The sequence below is a fragment of the Sphaeramia orbicularis genome, chromosome 8 (assembly GCF_902148855.1).
Source record: "Sphaeramia orbicularis chromosome 8, fSphaOr1.1, whole genome shotgun sequence".
Lineage (NCBI taxonomy): Eukaryota > Metazoa > Chordata > Actinopteri > Kurtiformes > Apogonidae > Sphaeramia > Sphaeramia orbicularis.
The window spans coordinates 53,025,697-53,042,276 of NC_043964.1; the positions used below are offsets into that span (position 1 = coordinate 53,025,697).

The 16,580-nt window shown below is 36.1% G+C and overlaps 1 protein-coding gene across 2 annotated transcripts in view; it reads right to left on the bottom strand.

The window, feature by feature from the left end:
- caskin1 (CASK interacting protein 1) overlaps positions 1-16,580 on the bottom strand; it is a 252,122-nt gene that overhangs the window by 52,164 nt on the left and 183,378 nt on the right. For both annotated transcript variants that reach the window (XM_030141014.1, XM_030141016.1), the window contains exons 9-11: positions 16,278-16,372; positions 12,907-13,024; positions 5,637-5,882 (exon numbers count right to left, since the gene is read on the bottom strand). In XM_030141014.1, the coding sequence (XP_029996874.1) occupies positions 5,637-5,882; positions 12,907-13,024; positions 16,278-16,372 (459 nt within the window). The remainder of the gene's footprint in view (positions 1-5,636; positions 5,883-12,906; positions 13,025-16,277; positions 16,373-16,580) is intronic.

Consider the following 16,580-nt stretch of genomic DNA (forward strand, 5'->3'; position numbering starts at 1 on the left):
TCTGGTAGATCTGACACTAATATTCCTTTGGAGTTAAACCCATTCTCTCATTAATTCTTGAATTTCACATTTTGACCCAAAACTGTATCTGTGAAACTACAACTAACCGGCACTTAGGACTGGATTTGTCTTTATCACTAGCTGGGTTTCCATTACAATTTTCGAGCAAAATAAAAGCAATATTTCTACAATTTCGACAAAGTACAATTGCTAACTTGTAGGTGTTTCCATTGAAGAGTGTTTGGCTTCTGATGCATGATTCTAATAAAGTCCTGTCCCACAACACGTTGTAATTGTCACAAAATACTGTTTAGTTCTCTAGACATTAATTTAAGGCAGATGTTTCACTGACTTCGATCCAAACCTTCACAGTGTTGCCACTGTAGTGTCAGTTCATCTACTGCTATTGCACTGACTGTCTTCAACTACAGAACAAGGAAACGTTGAATCGTCCCAAGGCAAAGTCCTTATTTATGCCAGCGGACACACAGAATGGATTTATGGGACAGAATTGGACATCAGGAATTCACCAACCAGTTGTGGATCCAGAATTTCCCAATGACTTGGGTAACATTTAGTGAACTGTGTGATGTTATTGAATAGAGCCTGACTGATATGGGATTTTTGGGGCCGATGCCAATATTGGGGGCTAAAAAAGCTGATATCCGATATATCAGCCCATATACCCAATATATTGCCGGATATATGAAATAAGAACATTGATATACACAGGATATAGTAGTCATATTAGATAATGGTGGGCACGTGAATTAACAGTTGCATAAATCTTTGTTTCTCTCACAAAGATAATGTACACCACTTTCAAACGCTATATAATAGTCTGAAATTAGACTAGTCTGTGACCTGTGGGGAACCACGGGTTGTAGTTGTGGTAGTTTTTTTGCTGGGAAGAGCAGACTTTTGAAAAAGATGTGAATCTATATTTTATAAGTAGTGACAGATAATCTGTTTGGTAAATCATTCTTTAAAATATAAGTGACAATTAATACACAGTATTAAAACCAAGGTGCACCTGCAGAATGAAATTGTGAGGTACACAGGAAGTGCACGGACGGGGGGTCAATAGATCATAAGACGGTGGGAGGTGGATAGTGTGATTGTTGGAGCGGAAGTAAAAGTGAAACTGACACAATTTACTATTCCTCTAACTCTCTGTGCAGCACAGACACACAGGAGCAGAGCGACAGAATCTCCGCGCAGCAAAAAGTTAAAACATCAGTTACATATTGACCGATGTTGATTAATCCATGATACGCTATAATCAGCCCAGTTAATTTCCTCGCCAATTAATCAGTCGGACTCTATTAATGAACCTCTGGTGGTATCAGACTTGTTCTGCCCTGGAGAAGCAGTTCCTCCACTAAAGCCAGTGTCTATTGTCCTGAACAAACTAGAACCACCTGTTCTGAGTACAGGGTCAAAGGGGAGACGTTTGGACTGAGCAGAACCACCAGGACCACATGGGTCCAAATGAACTAAATGTGTTTCCATTACACTTTGTGCTACTATATCGAAATGTCTCAAAAACAACCTCATGAGAGCGCAAAAACTTTTTTGCGATCTTTGACAGTTTTTGCAGTGTTTCCAGTATCAGTTTTCTATTGTGTGATTTACATTTTGTGTATTTCTGAGGGTAACGGAAACCCAGCTAGTGAATTTCACTACTTTTATTCTGGAAGCATTTTACTTATAGACCAGTGTAATTACTTGATTCATGATACAATTCTGTCTTTATTCAAGTGTTACAGCTCTTTTTTTAAATAAAGCATGACAGGGAGAACCTAAATATATTTAAATATATATATGTGTGTGTCCTGTAGGAAACAAAATGGCATCCACTGAAGTCTCCAGTTCACAAAGTACAGCATTTTACACCGAATCCTTACCTGCAAAACAATACTGATGACATTCTAACCAAGTATTCGGACGTCTGAGTTGACATTTTACATTTTCTATTGTTCCATGTGAGCGCTCAGTTACAAAATGATTTAGCATTCCCTCAGATGCTCCACCTCATTGAATTTTTCAGCACAACAGAAAATATCAGCCATTAATGTCAGAAGAACTTGTCTTCTGAAGAACAGGTCCAGCCAAAACAACAGCTGGATTACCACCGACACTGACACTGAATGGAACTGTGTTCAAGCATATTTATAACCAGGTGAATCCAAAGCTTTTAGGCATTCATCTTTTACCAAAAGTCCCACACCGCACTCATTCCATCTCTCATTCTGTACCCCCCCCCCCCACACACACACACACACACACACACACACACACACACACACTCAGGGTAAAGTGCAGGTTGGTCAAGGTGATGTTAAAATGATTAGACGTCACATAACAGGTGGACGAGGACAGAGGACGTACACACAGTGTGGTCAGAAAGCAGGTGTGTGGGGTGTGTGTCGGAAAAATAGCAAGGGTTAATCCAGGAAGTGGGGACATTGGAAAGAGGAAAGAACAAAGAGGAAAGAAGGAAAAAAAAACTCCAAGAACCAAGGCACTGAACTGAAAAACAAAGCAACTCAAGTGAACGAGCAAAGTCCGAGATAAAAGGGGATGGTTTCCACCCACCTGACACCTGCCCTACAAACTACACAGGTGAACTCTTTTGTCAAACTGCTCCTGTGTAAAAGATGCTTCTTAATAGTAATAGTAAATATAATGGAAATAAGAGGTGACATTCATTTAGTGACCATGAAAAAGGAAATTATCACTATTTTTGTGTCACACACTGTAAAAGTGAGACTTCATAATAATAATAATAATAATAATAATAATAATAATAATAATAACAATAATATTAATAATAATAATAATAATAATAAATTTTATTTATAGGCACCTTTCAGGACACTCAAGGTCACCATACAGAGTTGTTAAAATAAAATAAAACACAATTAAAATCACACATATACATATATAAAACACAAAGGTACATTAAATGTACCTATGTGCTAATGTCACTTGCTTGATTTAATAATTAGTACAAAAATGCAACGTGTACTTCATACAAATTTTAAAAATATTAAATTGAACTAAACATATTTAAACCATTTAATGATTACATTTTCATTTTATGTAATATGGGGTCAATTTTACTAATGAAAGTGAACATGAAAGTGTCACTGTCATTTCAATCGTCAATTTCTAATGAATTTTATTGCTGTTTTAGAAAAAAAACCTTGATAAATAAGCATAGTTTCATAATAGGATTTCCATAAACAATATAAATAATGACAAATATTATTGATTGGAGTGGAAATAAATAAACTGTTGCTAAAAAAGCAAAACATCTAAATGTCTAGGTAATAATATAAATGAAATATTTAGCAAATCTACCTACATTTATGATCAAGTTTCAATTGACTTCCTTCTGTTTTTAGCTAATTTAGTTTTAAGCATCAAATATTAAGCACATTTGATTACTTTTTTTTTTTTTTTTACTGTTTTTCAAATACTCTAGTCAGTAATATTATGTGTTACTTGTGGCTAGTGGCCATATTTTTTAGAGTGTAGGGTTGAACGTTCTGTTGAGGATGTTACACATTGTGCACTGGTTGAATGTAACTAAGAGGCATTAGACACAGATTAGAATTCAGTTGAGAGGCAGATTATAAACATCATGGAGGTGGTATGGGTTGCATCCAGCCGTCGACAAGGTGTAAATGCACCCGTCTTTCTAAAGGCCAAGATAATCTCCCATCCTCCTGAGTGGGACTTTAAACATGAGCTCGGAGTGGAAACAGCCACTCATTAGGAAATGTTCCTCCATGTCATGTTAAATCAACAGGATGTAAGCAGGTCCAATTTCTCATTTATAACAAATCCTTAGAATTACAACACAAACAGTGATACAGCAGGTGAAATGTGCTGCTGTAACAGTAGTTTAACCCATGAAGACCCAGGGTTACTTTAGTGTCAGTTCCCAAATGGATTTTTCTCTATATTTAACATTTCTGAAGTGATTTATCACCATTTATTGTAATAGTATCTTCTTTATTTTGCTTTTTTTCAGTGACAATCAGGTATTTTCCTGTATTTAATTCACTGATCATGTAGATGTTCATTAAAGCTCCGATTAAAGTTGAGGGTTATTACATTAGAAACGGAGAAAACTGAAGAAAAAGGGACTTTGTCAGTGAAATCTATCATTATCATCAGTGTGTCCATCCGCTATCATTGATCCAACTCCATGGGTTTTACTGGTGCAGGGTTTCTGCAGGTATCAGCAAATCTAACTTCATGCTTTTTAATGTCCTTTTTAATGCCACTTTAAACAAATTTCCTGTTTAAAGTTTTATATATAGTTTTATGTTGGTTTACTGTTGACAGGCTGTAACCAGGTTCTGAATAGTTCCTGCTCCAATCACTTCTGCTGAAATTTGCATTTTCCATTTTTCCCACATTTGCTAATATTCCCTCTGCTCTTTCACCACGGCATGAACACACTCACAGCACATTGCATTCCAAGCATCCGGTGTTGTGACTTCGTGTGTCAGCCATAAACAATACTCAACTAAAGGGTTCAGCCTGTCAATCATCACACTATACTTCTGATCAAAATTATTAAATGTTTATATAACCAAAATAAATCATGAATAATGCTTTTTTTCCATTAATTGTATTTAATTTTCTAATGCCTCTGGACATCCAATTTAATGCTTTTAATGCCATTTAAGGCCGTAATGTTTACAAAATCTATTTAATGACTTTTAATGCTTTTTAATCACCTGCAGAAACCCTGTGGTGAATCAGTGTTGTAGAAGATGACGGTGTTTCCGCAGTAACTACGGAGCCTCTGAACATCCAAATGGGTCATATCTGATGACCATGAAAAGATGAAGAACTGTATTTTACACCAATTATTGACATGTATTAATAGGATTCGTGGATCAGCAGGTATTAAACAGTTTAGATCAGCAGATGGTGGATGTTTCTGTCTTTATGGGTTGATGGGTTTGGTTGATTATTTGCTAAGATGCCTAATATTTAACATATTGATAATACAGTTGACAGCAATCTGAAACGTCACTAGTAATTTTTACTAAATGGTACATACTGATGGGAGACAAACTTGTTGAGTATTTGTTTTTAATCATTAGTTTATCTGAGTATAAAATATTACAAGTGCTTCAACAGTCAGTAAAATCAACTGGAAGCTCGAAGCTTAAAATTATGTTGAAATTCTGCGCAGCCCACGCTTTGTAAAAATGGACAGAATGGATTTGTCAAGCGGTGTGAATGATTTTGTGGTCCTCTCACAACTATCATTTTCTCTTTTATTACATTTAAGTTAACTTTTGTGTAATATGATTTCGAACATGTCATGTGAAAATGATGAACAGCAAAAACATAACAAAAAACAAAAGGTATACAGAATGAATAACACATAAAATTACATAAATAATGATCCATTTCAGAAAACTTTAATGGATGCCTTCGTTTAAACACAGATTAGAATGTTTCATGACCAATCAGAATATAGCAATCTGTCATAAAAAAAAGCACAGGAAAGCATCCCTTGAAGCTTTAATAATAATAATAATAATAATAATAATAATAATAATAATAATAATAATAATAATAATAATGAAAAAGGGGGCGTGTACCTGGGGCAGTGGGTGTGTCTCCCTGTGGGGTCGTCACGGGCGACCTGCTATAGCCAAAGGAAGTGAAAAGTGGAAGCAGTGGCTGATGGGAATGTGGTGGAGGAGGAGGCGGTGGAGGCAGGATATGGATCTGATGGAACGTGGTGTCGTTGCCGTTGACTACCGCGTTGGCAGGGGCAACCGTTGCCGGGGGAACCAGCGGTATCTTTTGAAACTGTTGAGTGCAAATGACTGTGCTGGCCAAACCTAGATACACCCACCATGACGACACACACCGACACACACACACACACACGCACACACACACACACGCACACGCACACACACACACACACAGAACCAGGCAACAGTGAACCACCGCCACGGAACAAACAAACGACAAAACAGAGAATTACACGTAAGAAAAGGGGGAAGGAAAAAAAGAAAAATTAAAAACAAAGGTTGAAGTTACAAATTGAACGATGATGATGGAGGTGATGTTAGAGGTGGGTGGACAGAGAGAGGACGACGAACACGTGAACATGTGGACGAATGGGATGGTTTCAGTAATTCTTAGACTCTATTAATATCATGCAGTGTTGTATAGAAAACAGGAAATGTGCTTTAATTCCATCCCATCTGTGATAATCTCATGTCCTGCATCACTTTGTCGACTACAGCTTTGGGTCCCACATGTCAGAGGTGTGGCTCTGTACTACGTACTGATGTCATCATGAAACAAATACTTAACTCTTACTTATTAATAATACAGGGTGTGTGACAGTAGCACAGAGAAAGAGAAAAATATTCAAATGTGGAGTGTTTTTTTGAAAACTGCTGTCAGTCCAAAATGATGGAAAAGCAGGGATGTTGAGCAATGCAACAGCAATGAAGAAATTAACTGTCACTGTCGCTGTAAGAGCTTTGGATACAACAGTACGCAATGTGTTAATATATTTAAATAAGGTGAAACTTCAACTTTTACATATCAGTATCCTCATCTCATAATAACTTCAGTCATACACAAATGGACAAAAGTAGAATTCAGGTGTTTCTTTTCTAACAGGGGTCTGGGATACAAAACAATAATGACTAATGTCAGAATATAGTTTTATATTATGGGATAAATATCATTGCATTGGTTAGTTTGGATTAAATTATCTTTGTTTCCAAAATGCCACAGAGATGGTTTGGACTTCATTTCTCTCAACATTGATTTTTTTTTTCAATCCATGACTATGATTTTAAATGTTCTTCCTCTAAATTTCTAAAATATTTTTCCTGCTCTGACTGTAAATAATAATTCCCATCTACTTTCATCATGTCTCACTGAGGAAGAAAAATCTACCATTAAACTTTAAGGAAATATTGATGATTATAAACTGTATGGACATAAATATTGGGACACATCATGTCTACAGCTGTTAGATGTCCTGTTCATGAGGATCTGACACAGAAACATCAATATTAATAATCAAAATTATATTTATCCCAATATAAAACTATATTTTGATGTTAGTCATTATTGTTTTGTATCCCAGACCCCTGTTAGAAAAGAAACGCCTGAATTCCCAATACTTTAGTCTATTTGTGTATGAGTTAGGCAGTTATCCTATGAGGCTAACGATATTCTCATTTTTTTCTATTCTATACTGTTAATAATACTGTTCATATGTTCTCTTGTATGACACTGCAATGTAAGTAAAGTGTTGCCTCCACGCTAACTGAGGCAGAAAGCTTACGTTCACAACTGAACCTACTGTTAAAGGCTATGTTAAGGCTATGCTAGCACCTCATTGAAGAAATGCAATCGAAGTATCTTGAATTTGTCAACCATTAGCTAGTTAGCTTATCCTAGCATTAGGCTATCATAGATTAAAATACCCATTAAGTGAAACTATCCATTTAAACTTTAACTTCAGATGTGTTCAACTAGCATTTTGCTCGTGTTATTCTACAAACACTGACAGCCTTGTCTCATATTAGCCTTCCAGTGTCAGGTAACTACTAAACTGGAAGTCCAGGAGTTTTCTTACATTTAATCACCACCTTGTCTTTAAAGCTATGCATGACTTTCATCGCCAATTTTTCATCAAATCTGTAAAACCCCAGTCATAGCCTAAATATCAGGAATCCGTTAGTCTTTCCATGATTACACACCTGAATCACTTCCCTCACGGTGAACAACTTTGAAGTGTACTCCATCACAAACAGTCCATTTGTTTTCACACCAAACCGATATGTCACTCGGGCCTTTTTGGAAATTTTGTCGCAAGGTGCATTGTGGGAATGGGAGTTCCACGCAGCAGCAGTATGGACGCAGCAGCAACAAACATGGAAACGGCTTCATTGGTTCTTGCTGCTGCGTGGAATTCCAAAAAGGCCCGAGTGACGGTTCGGTTTTGTTTTGGTTTGGTGTGTAAAACAGACGGCTTCTGATGGAGTACACTTCGAAGTTGTTCACCGTGAGGGAACTGATACAGGTGTGTAATCACGGAAAGACTAACGGATTCACAATACATACACTATCACTCAGGTTTAACAGATTTGATGAAAAACTGGTGACAAAAGTCATACGCAGCTTTAATTTGTTCTTTTTTTTGTTTTCTTGAGGCATTTCTTATTTTGATTATAGTGGTGACTTTTGCCACTTTAAACGTTCAACTTAATGCTGGACAGAAAAGGAAAAAAAAACAACACATTTTTAATTAGATAATGGTTTTAAAACTGCTTTATGTAAATTTAAGAAGCCACATGTAGAATGTGGATGTTCTGCAGAGGAGTACATGAGAGGTATGGCACACATAGAAGAGGGAGGGATGGTTGGAGGGAAAAATAATGCAACACTGCTGAGTAAATGGAACTTTTCACTCCAACAGCTGCTGTATCTGCTGTATGTGTTTGTGTGGATGCGCTGTGGCTGTGATTCGTCATTTTGACTGTTCAGGCTGAGTGGGAGTACTCCAGCTGTTTTACATGTTGTTACAGAACAGAAAGATGGATAAACCCAAAATGGAAGGTGATGGGATTTTTCTCAGCTGTGGAACAGGTTCGACAGGTAAAAGAACTGCTGTTACTACAGTCCATCTAAGGTTATGTTCAGACTGCAGGTAAATAGGGCTCAAAAATGATGTTTTTGTCCATATGTGACCTGTACACTGCAAAAATCTAAATCTTACCATGTGTATTTTTCTCATTTCTAGTCTAAATATCTCATCACACTTAAAATAAGACATAATCACCTAAAGAGGAACTTTTCAGTGAGATATAAGAACTCATTTTTAGACAATAGATCTGGAAAATCTTAATTTAAGGAATCTTACCAAGGTAATTTTCACTTGCTCCACTGGCAGATTTTTTGCTTGAATTAAGTAAAAAAAAAAAACTTGAATTAAACAAAAAAAATCTGCCAATGGAACAACTGAAAATGATCTTTTCTTAAAGTAAGATTTTCAAGATTTATTGTCTAAAAATAAGTTCTTATATCTTATTATGTGATGGGCTGTTTTGACTAGAAATGAGAAAAATACATTTAGTAATATTCAGATTTTTTGTTGTGTATCCGATCTGTTAAAGACAGTTTGAACAGCACTAATCCGATTTTTCCAAATCCGACTCAGGCCACTTTCATATAGAGGTTGACCAACACAGGTTTTTTTGACGCTGATGCCGATTTTTAAAAATTTGGTAAACCAGTGGCTGATATCTACAGCCAATTTTTGAAGCTGATATTTAGGGCTGATTATATTTTTTATTTTTTTTAAAAGCACATTAACTGTAAAATACAATTGAAACACTCAGATAATTAAGGTTTTTATACAGGAATGTAAATGAAATTATTAATACACGTACACATCGTACTGTTTTAACATTCACTGAACTCCAAGTGCTGCCCACACAGATGTCTGATCAAATATCTGATAATAGTTTACTACTGATCAAATATCGGCTTTATAAAAAAGTTACCTCCACTTTCATATGTGATCCTAAATTGGATATGTATCTGATATTTTGCGACTTCAGTCTGAACAGCCAGGTCGCATTTATCGTCATCGAAATGCAACAAACATTACAATTCTGCATCCCAGGAGGAAGGACAGGAAAAACATATTTCCTTCCATAAACACAGTGTGTGATGGGTGGTCACGTATTCCATCAGGACCTCTTTTGTGCATGTGGGTCACTTCAGGGTCGCATTCAGTTCAGACTCAAAACTGATAGAAGTCGCATTTAATGTGTAATATGAATGAGTACACCAAAAAAAATCAGATTTCACCAAAAAATCCAAACTGTGCATTAAGACCTGCTGTCTGAACGTAGTCTTAGTGAAACAAGAAGGAGGGACTGAATGAAAAAGGAGAAATGATTTTGGAAGAAATGAATGGGAGCGTGTGAATATGCAAAAGCAACAAAAAGACAGCCATACCCACTGAGACAAGAAGACATAAAACGACAGAAAGACAGATGGACCAACAGAACTAGAACCTACAGACAGACACTAAAACACACTGAAAACACTGGAACTCTGTCGTGGCTGCGTAGTGGCAATCTGGGGTGATGCGATGGAAGTGAATGCTCTGTAGGTCTCACCAGACGGCTAAGAAGACCACGACGCTGATAACGCTTGTAGAAAGAAGCTTTTACGTACGAGCTGGAGTTTTTGAAATATTGGACAATCAGCCAGTCCAATAATGAAAACAGAAGACACCAAAATCATACCTGGAATCCTGATAGCCTTAAACACTGTTGGAGCGTACATGAAGTTAAAGCAATGGAAGAAACAGTGCTAGGTTCAGTTTAGCTAGCTTACGCAGACAGATTGATGTAATAATTAACACCACCCCATACATCTATTACATATATGACACAAAATCAAGGAAAACCAACCAGCCATGGGTTTTTCAGGCCATTCCTGGGTTTGTTTTCTGTAGAGGTACTAGGAACGGGAATATGTCGCTAGTGACAGATAGATAGATGTCCAGGTTGGTGTTTTGTAAGATAAGCTACCAGACAGCAGTAAGTTTATAGTTTTCCCTGCAGCTGTTATTGGTCTTATCATAGAAATGTTTTTTTTCCCCCAACAAACTGTCAAACTGCTCCTTTAAGTATTATATCATTAGCCTCATAGCATAATTGGCTAACTCATGCACAAATGGACAAAAGTATGTGGACACGTTGAATTCGGGTGTTTCTTTTCTAACAGGGGTCTGGGATACAAAACATTAATGACTAATGTCAGCATATAGTTTTATATTGGTTTAAATATCAAATTGATTATTAACCCATAAAGACCCAAACTTCCACCAGCATCCTAAACCATCTACTGATCTACACTGTTTAAAACCTGTTGATCCACTAATTCTATCAATTCATGTCAATAATTGGTGTAAAATACAGTTCTTCATCTTTTCATAGTCATCAGATATGACCCATTTGGATGTTCAGAGGCTCCGTAGTTACCGTGGAAACACTGTCATCTTCTATAACACTGATGCACCAGTAAAACGCATGGAGTTGGATCAATGACAGTGGATGGACATGCTTGGTTTATGTTCAATTAATGAGAGATTTGACTGAAAAAATCACTTTCTCTTCCGTTTTCTTTGTTTTTGATATAATAACCCTCAACTTTAATCTGAGCTTTAATGAACATCTACATGATCAGTGAATTAAATATAATAAAATATTTGATTTTCACTGAAAAATGCAAAATACAGAGGATAATTACAAAATAAATGGTGATAAATCACTTAAGAAAAGTCAAATACAGAGAGAAAAATATTTTGGAAGTGCCACAAAAGTAGCACTGGGTCTTTATAAGTTAATATTGATGTTTCTTTGTCAGATCCTCATGAACAGGACATCTTACAGCTGTAGACAAGATATGTCCATATATTTATTGTCAATATATATTTATGTCACCAATATTTCCTTTAAGTTTAATGGTAGATTTTTCTTCCTCAGTCAGATGTGATGAAATAGATGGTTAGTTGTGGTAGAAAATTATTATTTACAGTCAGAGCAGGAAAAATATTATAGAAATTTAGAGGAAGAACAAAAAAAAATCATAGTTATGGATTTAAAAAAAAAAAAAAATCAATGTTGAGTGAAATTAAGTAAAAACCATCTCTGAGACATTTTGATAGATAACAATTTAACCTAAACTAACCAAGGCATAGATATTCATCTCATAATATCAAACTATATTCTGACGTTAGTCATTATTGTTTTGTATCCCAGACCCCTGTTAGAAAAGAAACACCTGGATTCAACGTGTCCACATACTTTTGTCCATTTGTGTATGAGTTAGACAGTTATGCTATGAGGCTAATGATATTAAACTCATAGATATTAGCCTAACTAGCAACATCAGCTACAATTACTTAGTGGTGGTATGATGTGATAACTTCCTAAGCCACTTTATTATTAATTTCATACAAGTCTTGCATAATTTAAACTTGTCATATCAAACTGGCCCCCTTTTTCAATTTTTTTTTTCTTTGTCATGCTCTTGATGATAATTGGTTTTTGGTGGTTTGGTTTGGTTTGGTTTGGTTTGGTTTGGTCTGTACAGCCCAGTCTGAAATAAGAAGTGAGACTACTGGAAATAAACCCCCCACTCTGGCTTTACCTGTTCACCAGGGGGTACTTTCATGGATGATTTTGGTGTCCATGGTCTCATTATTTAACAGGTAGTTTATCATCTGTCAACTCTTCTCATTTACAGTCGGTACTGTTGGAGTACAGTTAAAAATAAGGGGAAACGCCACCGAAAAGGTTCATAAATTTTCAATGAATGCCGAGATGAAAGCTAGGTGTTCTGCGTCAAAGCCTGACTCGTCTGTCTTCTCTCCTGTGTGTGAGATGAAAGACATTAACCTGTCTGATATGTATTCACAGAGAGCTGCAGAACAATGGCTGAACTTGATCAGAACCAGTCTATATTCTAGTTTTGGAGATTCAGACCTGGGATCTGACAGGTGTGACGGCCGTTATGTGACTCCACTGAAGGTTAACTGACTTCCTGAAGGGCTTTAAGTGACGTTCACCTAGTTTCACTTTTCTTCATCTTCTTTTCCTTCTTGTGTTTTTATCCTTCTCCAAGTTCTTCTTCTGTGTTCAGTCCAAATACGACTTATATGCTCCCATGATCGACTGGCTGACGTTTTATTCAGCTCAATCACATCTCCTGTTGTAACTTCCACATGCTCCCACAAACACACCCGCACATACACTCAGAGTAGTGCGCGCACACACACACACACACACACACACACACACACACACACACCTGTACGCTTGCTGATGACCTCCACCATGGTAGACGGGAAGTAGCCCACTCGATCATTTCCTGTTCGGTTGTCATGGATACAGCCTTTCCAGCGTCCGTCAGGGTGTTGCTCCAGAACCTGTAAGACATTTAGGATAATACGAAGTTTAATAATAATAATAATAATAATAATAATAATAATAATAATAATAATAATAATAATACATTTTATTTATAAGCGCCTTTCAGGACACCCAAGGACACTGTACAGCAGAGGATGAAACAGACAATGCATAAAATACAGAGAAGTAAACAGTTAGATAAAAGAGTAATTATAATACATAGAAATGTAATTACATTTGAATTTTATGAATGCTGGTACTTTACATCTTACCCAGGGACAACAGCTGAAAAATAGCTTTTTTGCTAATACTGGCACATTTACAGAAATGTTTATTAATGTGTACTGTCCCTGCTAAACAAACAAACAAACAAACGAATAAATGAATGAATAAATAAATAAAATGCAAAATGGAGGGGAAAACTTGTGGTGGGTAAGCTATTCTGAAGAGGTGAGTTTTGAGTCTGGATTGGAATATTTGGCGAGAGTTTAACTTAAAAAGAAGTTATTTCAAGTCATTACAAATGTAATGTGCTGTTGTCTTACATTTCAATCCAAACTGGATCTAATGATTGTCTTGGGCCATTTTAGAATTCCAATGGTTATTGAAAAAAATGCAAAAATTGAGGGCAGTTTTTTCTTAACTAGACCAAAAATTCACATATCAGTCTGTGTAAATGTCCGCAAGTCAGACAGCAACAAACCACATTGTTCATACACACCCTGAGGAAGGAGGCACAGACACTCCGTGGCTTCCTTATTACTGCAATAAGTACCCGAGGGGTGCATAAATGCTCATAAATATTCATGAATTGTGGGCGGACTGCAAGTGTTTCTGTAAAACATATTTGTAGTAAATGAGGGAAAGTGAAACCACAGTCTTGCATATTCATTTAATAATCCCCACAGACTGAATAAGCATCCGTACTCTACTTACTAACACTGGTGAGCAGAACAAACAATTAGTCAAGGCCGTGTTAAACAAACTGAGCAGATTGTATACAATGCACTTAATCATACAATGAACCTGGAATAGCAAGAAGAACAAGACGGTCTGCTACAGTCAAAGATAGATATGACACTTACAATGGAAATATATGTGTTTTATTATCTGTTTGGATCAGGCTGGAACAGTGGAATGCAACCTGTAGCTCCCTCTAGAGGCCACAATGAGTATGTTTATGAAAAGGTTCTAACATAGTCTACAGGGGTTGGACAAAATAATGGAAACACCTTAAAAAATCAACAAAATATAAGTTAATATGGTGTAGGTCCGCCTTTTGCGGCAATTACAGCCTCAATTCTCCGAGGTATTGATTCATACAACTTGTGAATTGTTTCCATAGGAATTTTAAGCCATTCTTCAGTTAGAATACCCTCCAACTCTTTTAGAGACGATGGCGGTGGAAATCGACGTCTTACTTGAATCTCTAAAACTGACCATAAATGCTCAATAATGTTGAGGTCTGGGGACTGTGCCGGCCATACGAGATGCTCAACTTCATTAGAATGTTCCTCATGCCATTCTTTAACAAATCTAGCTGTATGGATTGGGGCATTATCATCTTGAGGTGAAGGTGTTTCCATTATTTTGTCCAACCCCTGTACATGTGAGGCCTTTGACATGATCTCCTGTCCATGTGCAACCCCTGTCCTGTCAGGAAAGGATGCATAACTGTAAACTGTGATTGTATTTACAGGCAGAGATTATTTAAGGGGCCTGAGGAGTTAAAATGAAAGTTTTGTAGATGTTGTTTAGCAGATTTGAACATACAGGGGTTGGACAAAATAATGGAAACACCTTCACCTCAAGATGATAATGCCCCAATCCATTGTTAAAGAATGGCATGAGGAACATTCTAATGAAGTTGAGCATCTCGTATGGCCGGCACAGTCCCCAGACCTCAACATTATTGAGCATTTATGGTCAGTTTTAGAGATTCAAGTAAGACGTCGATTTCCACCGCCATCGTCTCTAAAAGAGTTGGAGGGTATTCTAACTGAAGAATGGCTTAAAATTCCTTTGGAAACAATTCACAAGTTGTATGAATCAATACCTCGGAGAATTGAGGCTGTAATTGCCGCAAAAGGCGGACCTACACCATTTTAAATTATATTTTGTTGATTTTTTAAGGTGTTTCCATTATTTTGTCCAACCCCTGTAACTCCACCCACTGCAAGATTCAGAAAAGTGATAAAAAGTTGTAAGAGTGAGACACAAGAACAAAGAAAGGCTGAAGTAGGAGGCAAATATAACTTAGAGGTTCAAAGATGGGGCCTAAAAAAAAAGAAATTACACTCTATGATGGTCAAGAAATGATAAAAGGTTAAATAATGAAAAATGGAGGGCTGGAAAGAAACAAAAAACACACAAACAGGAGTCTATTGCAAAAGATATCCCTGAAAATCAAAAAAAAGTTTGCAAATGGGGTAATGATCGGCAGAAAAGTCTAGCCTGTAAAAGACCAAAACTGGTCCTTTAGAACTGAAAACATGACAAAGTGGTGCTCATTATTTTTAAGATGATCTTAATGCTCTTAAATTGAAAAGCTGTACAGTTGGTGTTACTCTTAAAATAGTGCAAAATACTCTACTTCTGTTGGAATGTAATGCAAATAGATTTATGTCAAAAGTAACTGGAATATGATGAAAAAAGACTAGTTACTAAGAAGGGCTTTTATACTTTCCTCCAACTACTCTATTCTATTCTATTCTAATTCTATTCAGTTCTATTCTATTCTAATATTGAGCACATGAGGGGTAGGATTAAATAAGTTTATACTTCTTCCTACTCCTTTTGCAAAATTCAGACTTACACGTACTTGAAGACAAATTCTGTTCATTTAAATGTTATTTTGTTTTTGTCTTAATTTGCTTCCTTTTGCTTTATTTTGTTTCTTCACATGTTTGAAAAAATAAATAAATAAATTCTATTCTGTTCTATTCTATTCTGATATTGTATTCTATTGTATTCTATTCTAATATTCTATTCTGTTCTGTTCTATTCTGTGCTATTCTATTCTAATATTCTCTTCTGTTCTATTCTATACTGTTATATTTTGTTCTGTTCTATTCTATTCTATGCTATTCTATTCTGTTCTATTCTATTATTGTATTTTATTGTATTTTATTCTGTTGTATTCTATTATTGTATTTTATTGTATACTATTCTAATATTCTATTCTATTCTATTATTGTATTGTATTGTATTGTATTGTATTCATATTTTTGCAGTACTCAGTGTGTGTGAGTGCTTGTGTGTGAATGTTACCGTAATGACGTCTCCTGCTTTGATGTTCAGACTGGTCAGGTCATAGTTGTTGCAGTAATCCTTCAGGGCTCGGACTTGAAGAGCTGCTGATGCATCTGAGACACAGATAAACAGTACGTTACACCGTACAGTTCAGGAAATTTACCAAATCCTGCAGTTCATGTCGTACTATATCTAGAGCATTTCAAATACATTTTTTCTCCGTATGAAAAATCTGAAACACTGAAACATTTACCACATCTTTTAAATACTTAATAAATATACTTTTTTTCTGTATATTTCTAGTTTTTGAGGGTAACTTCT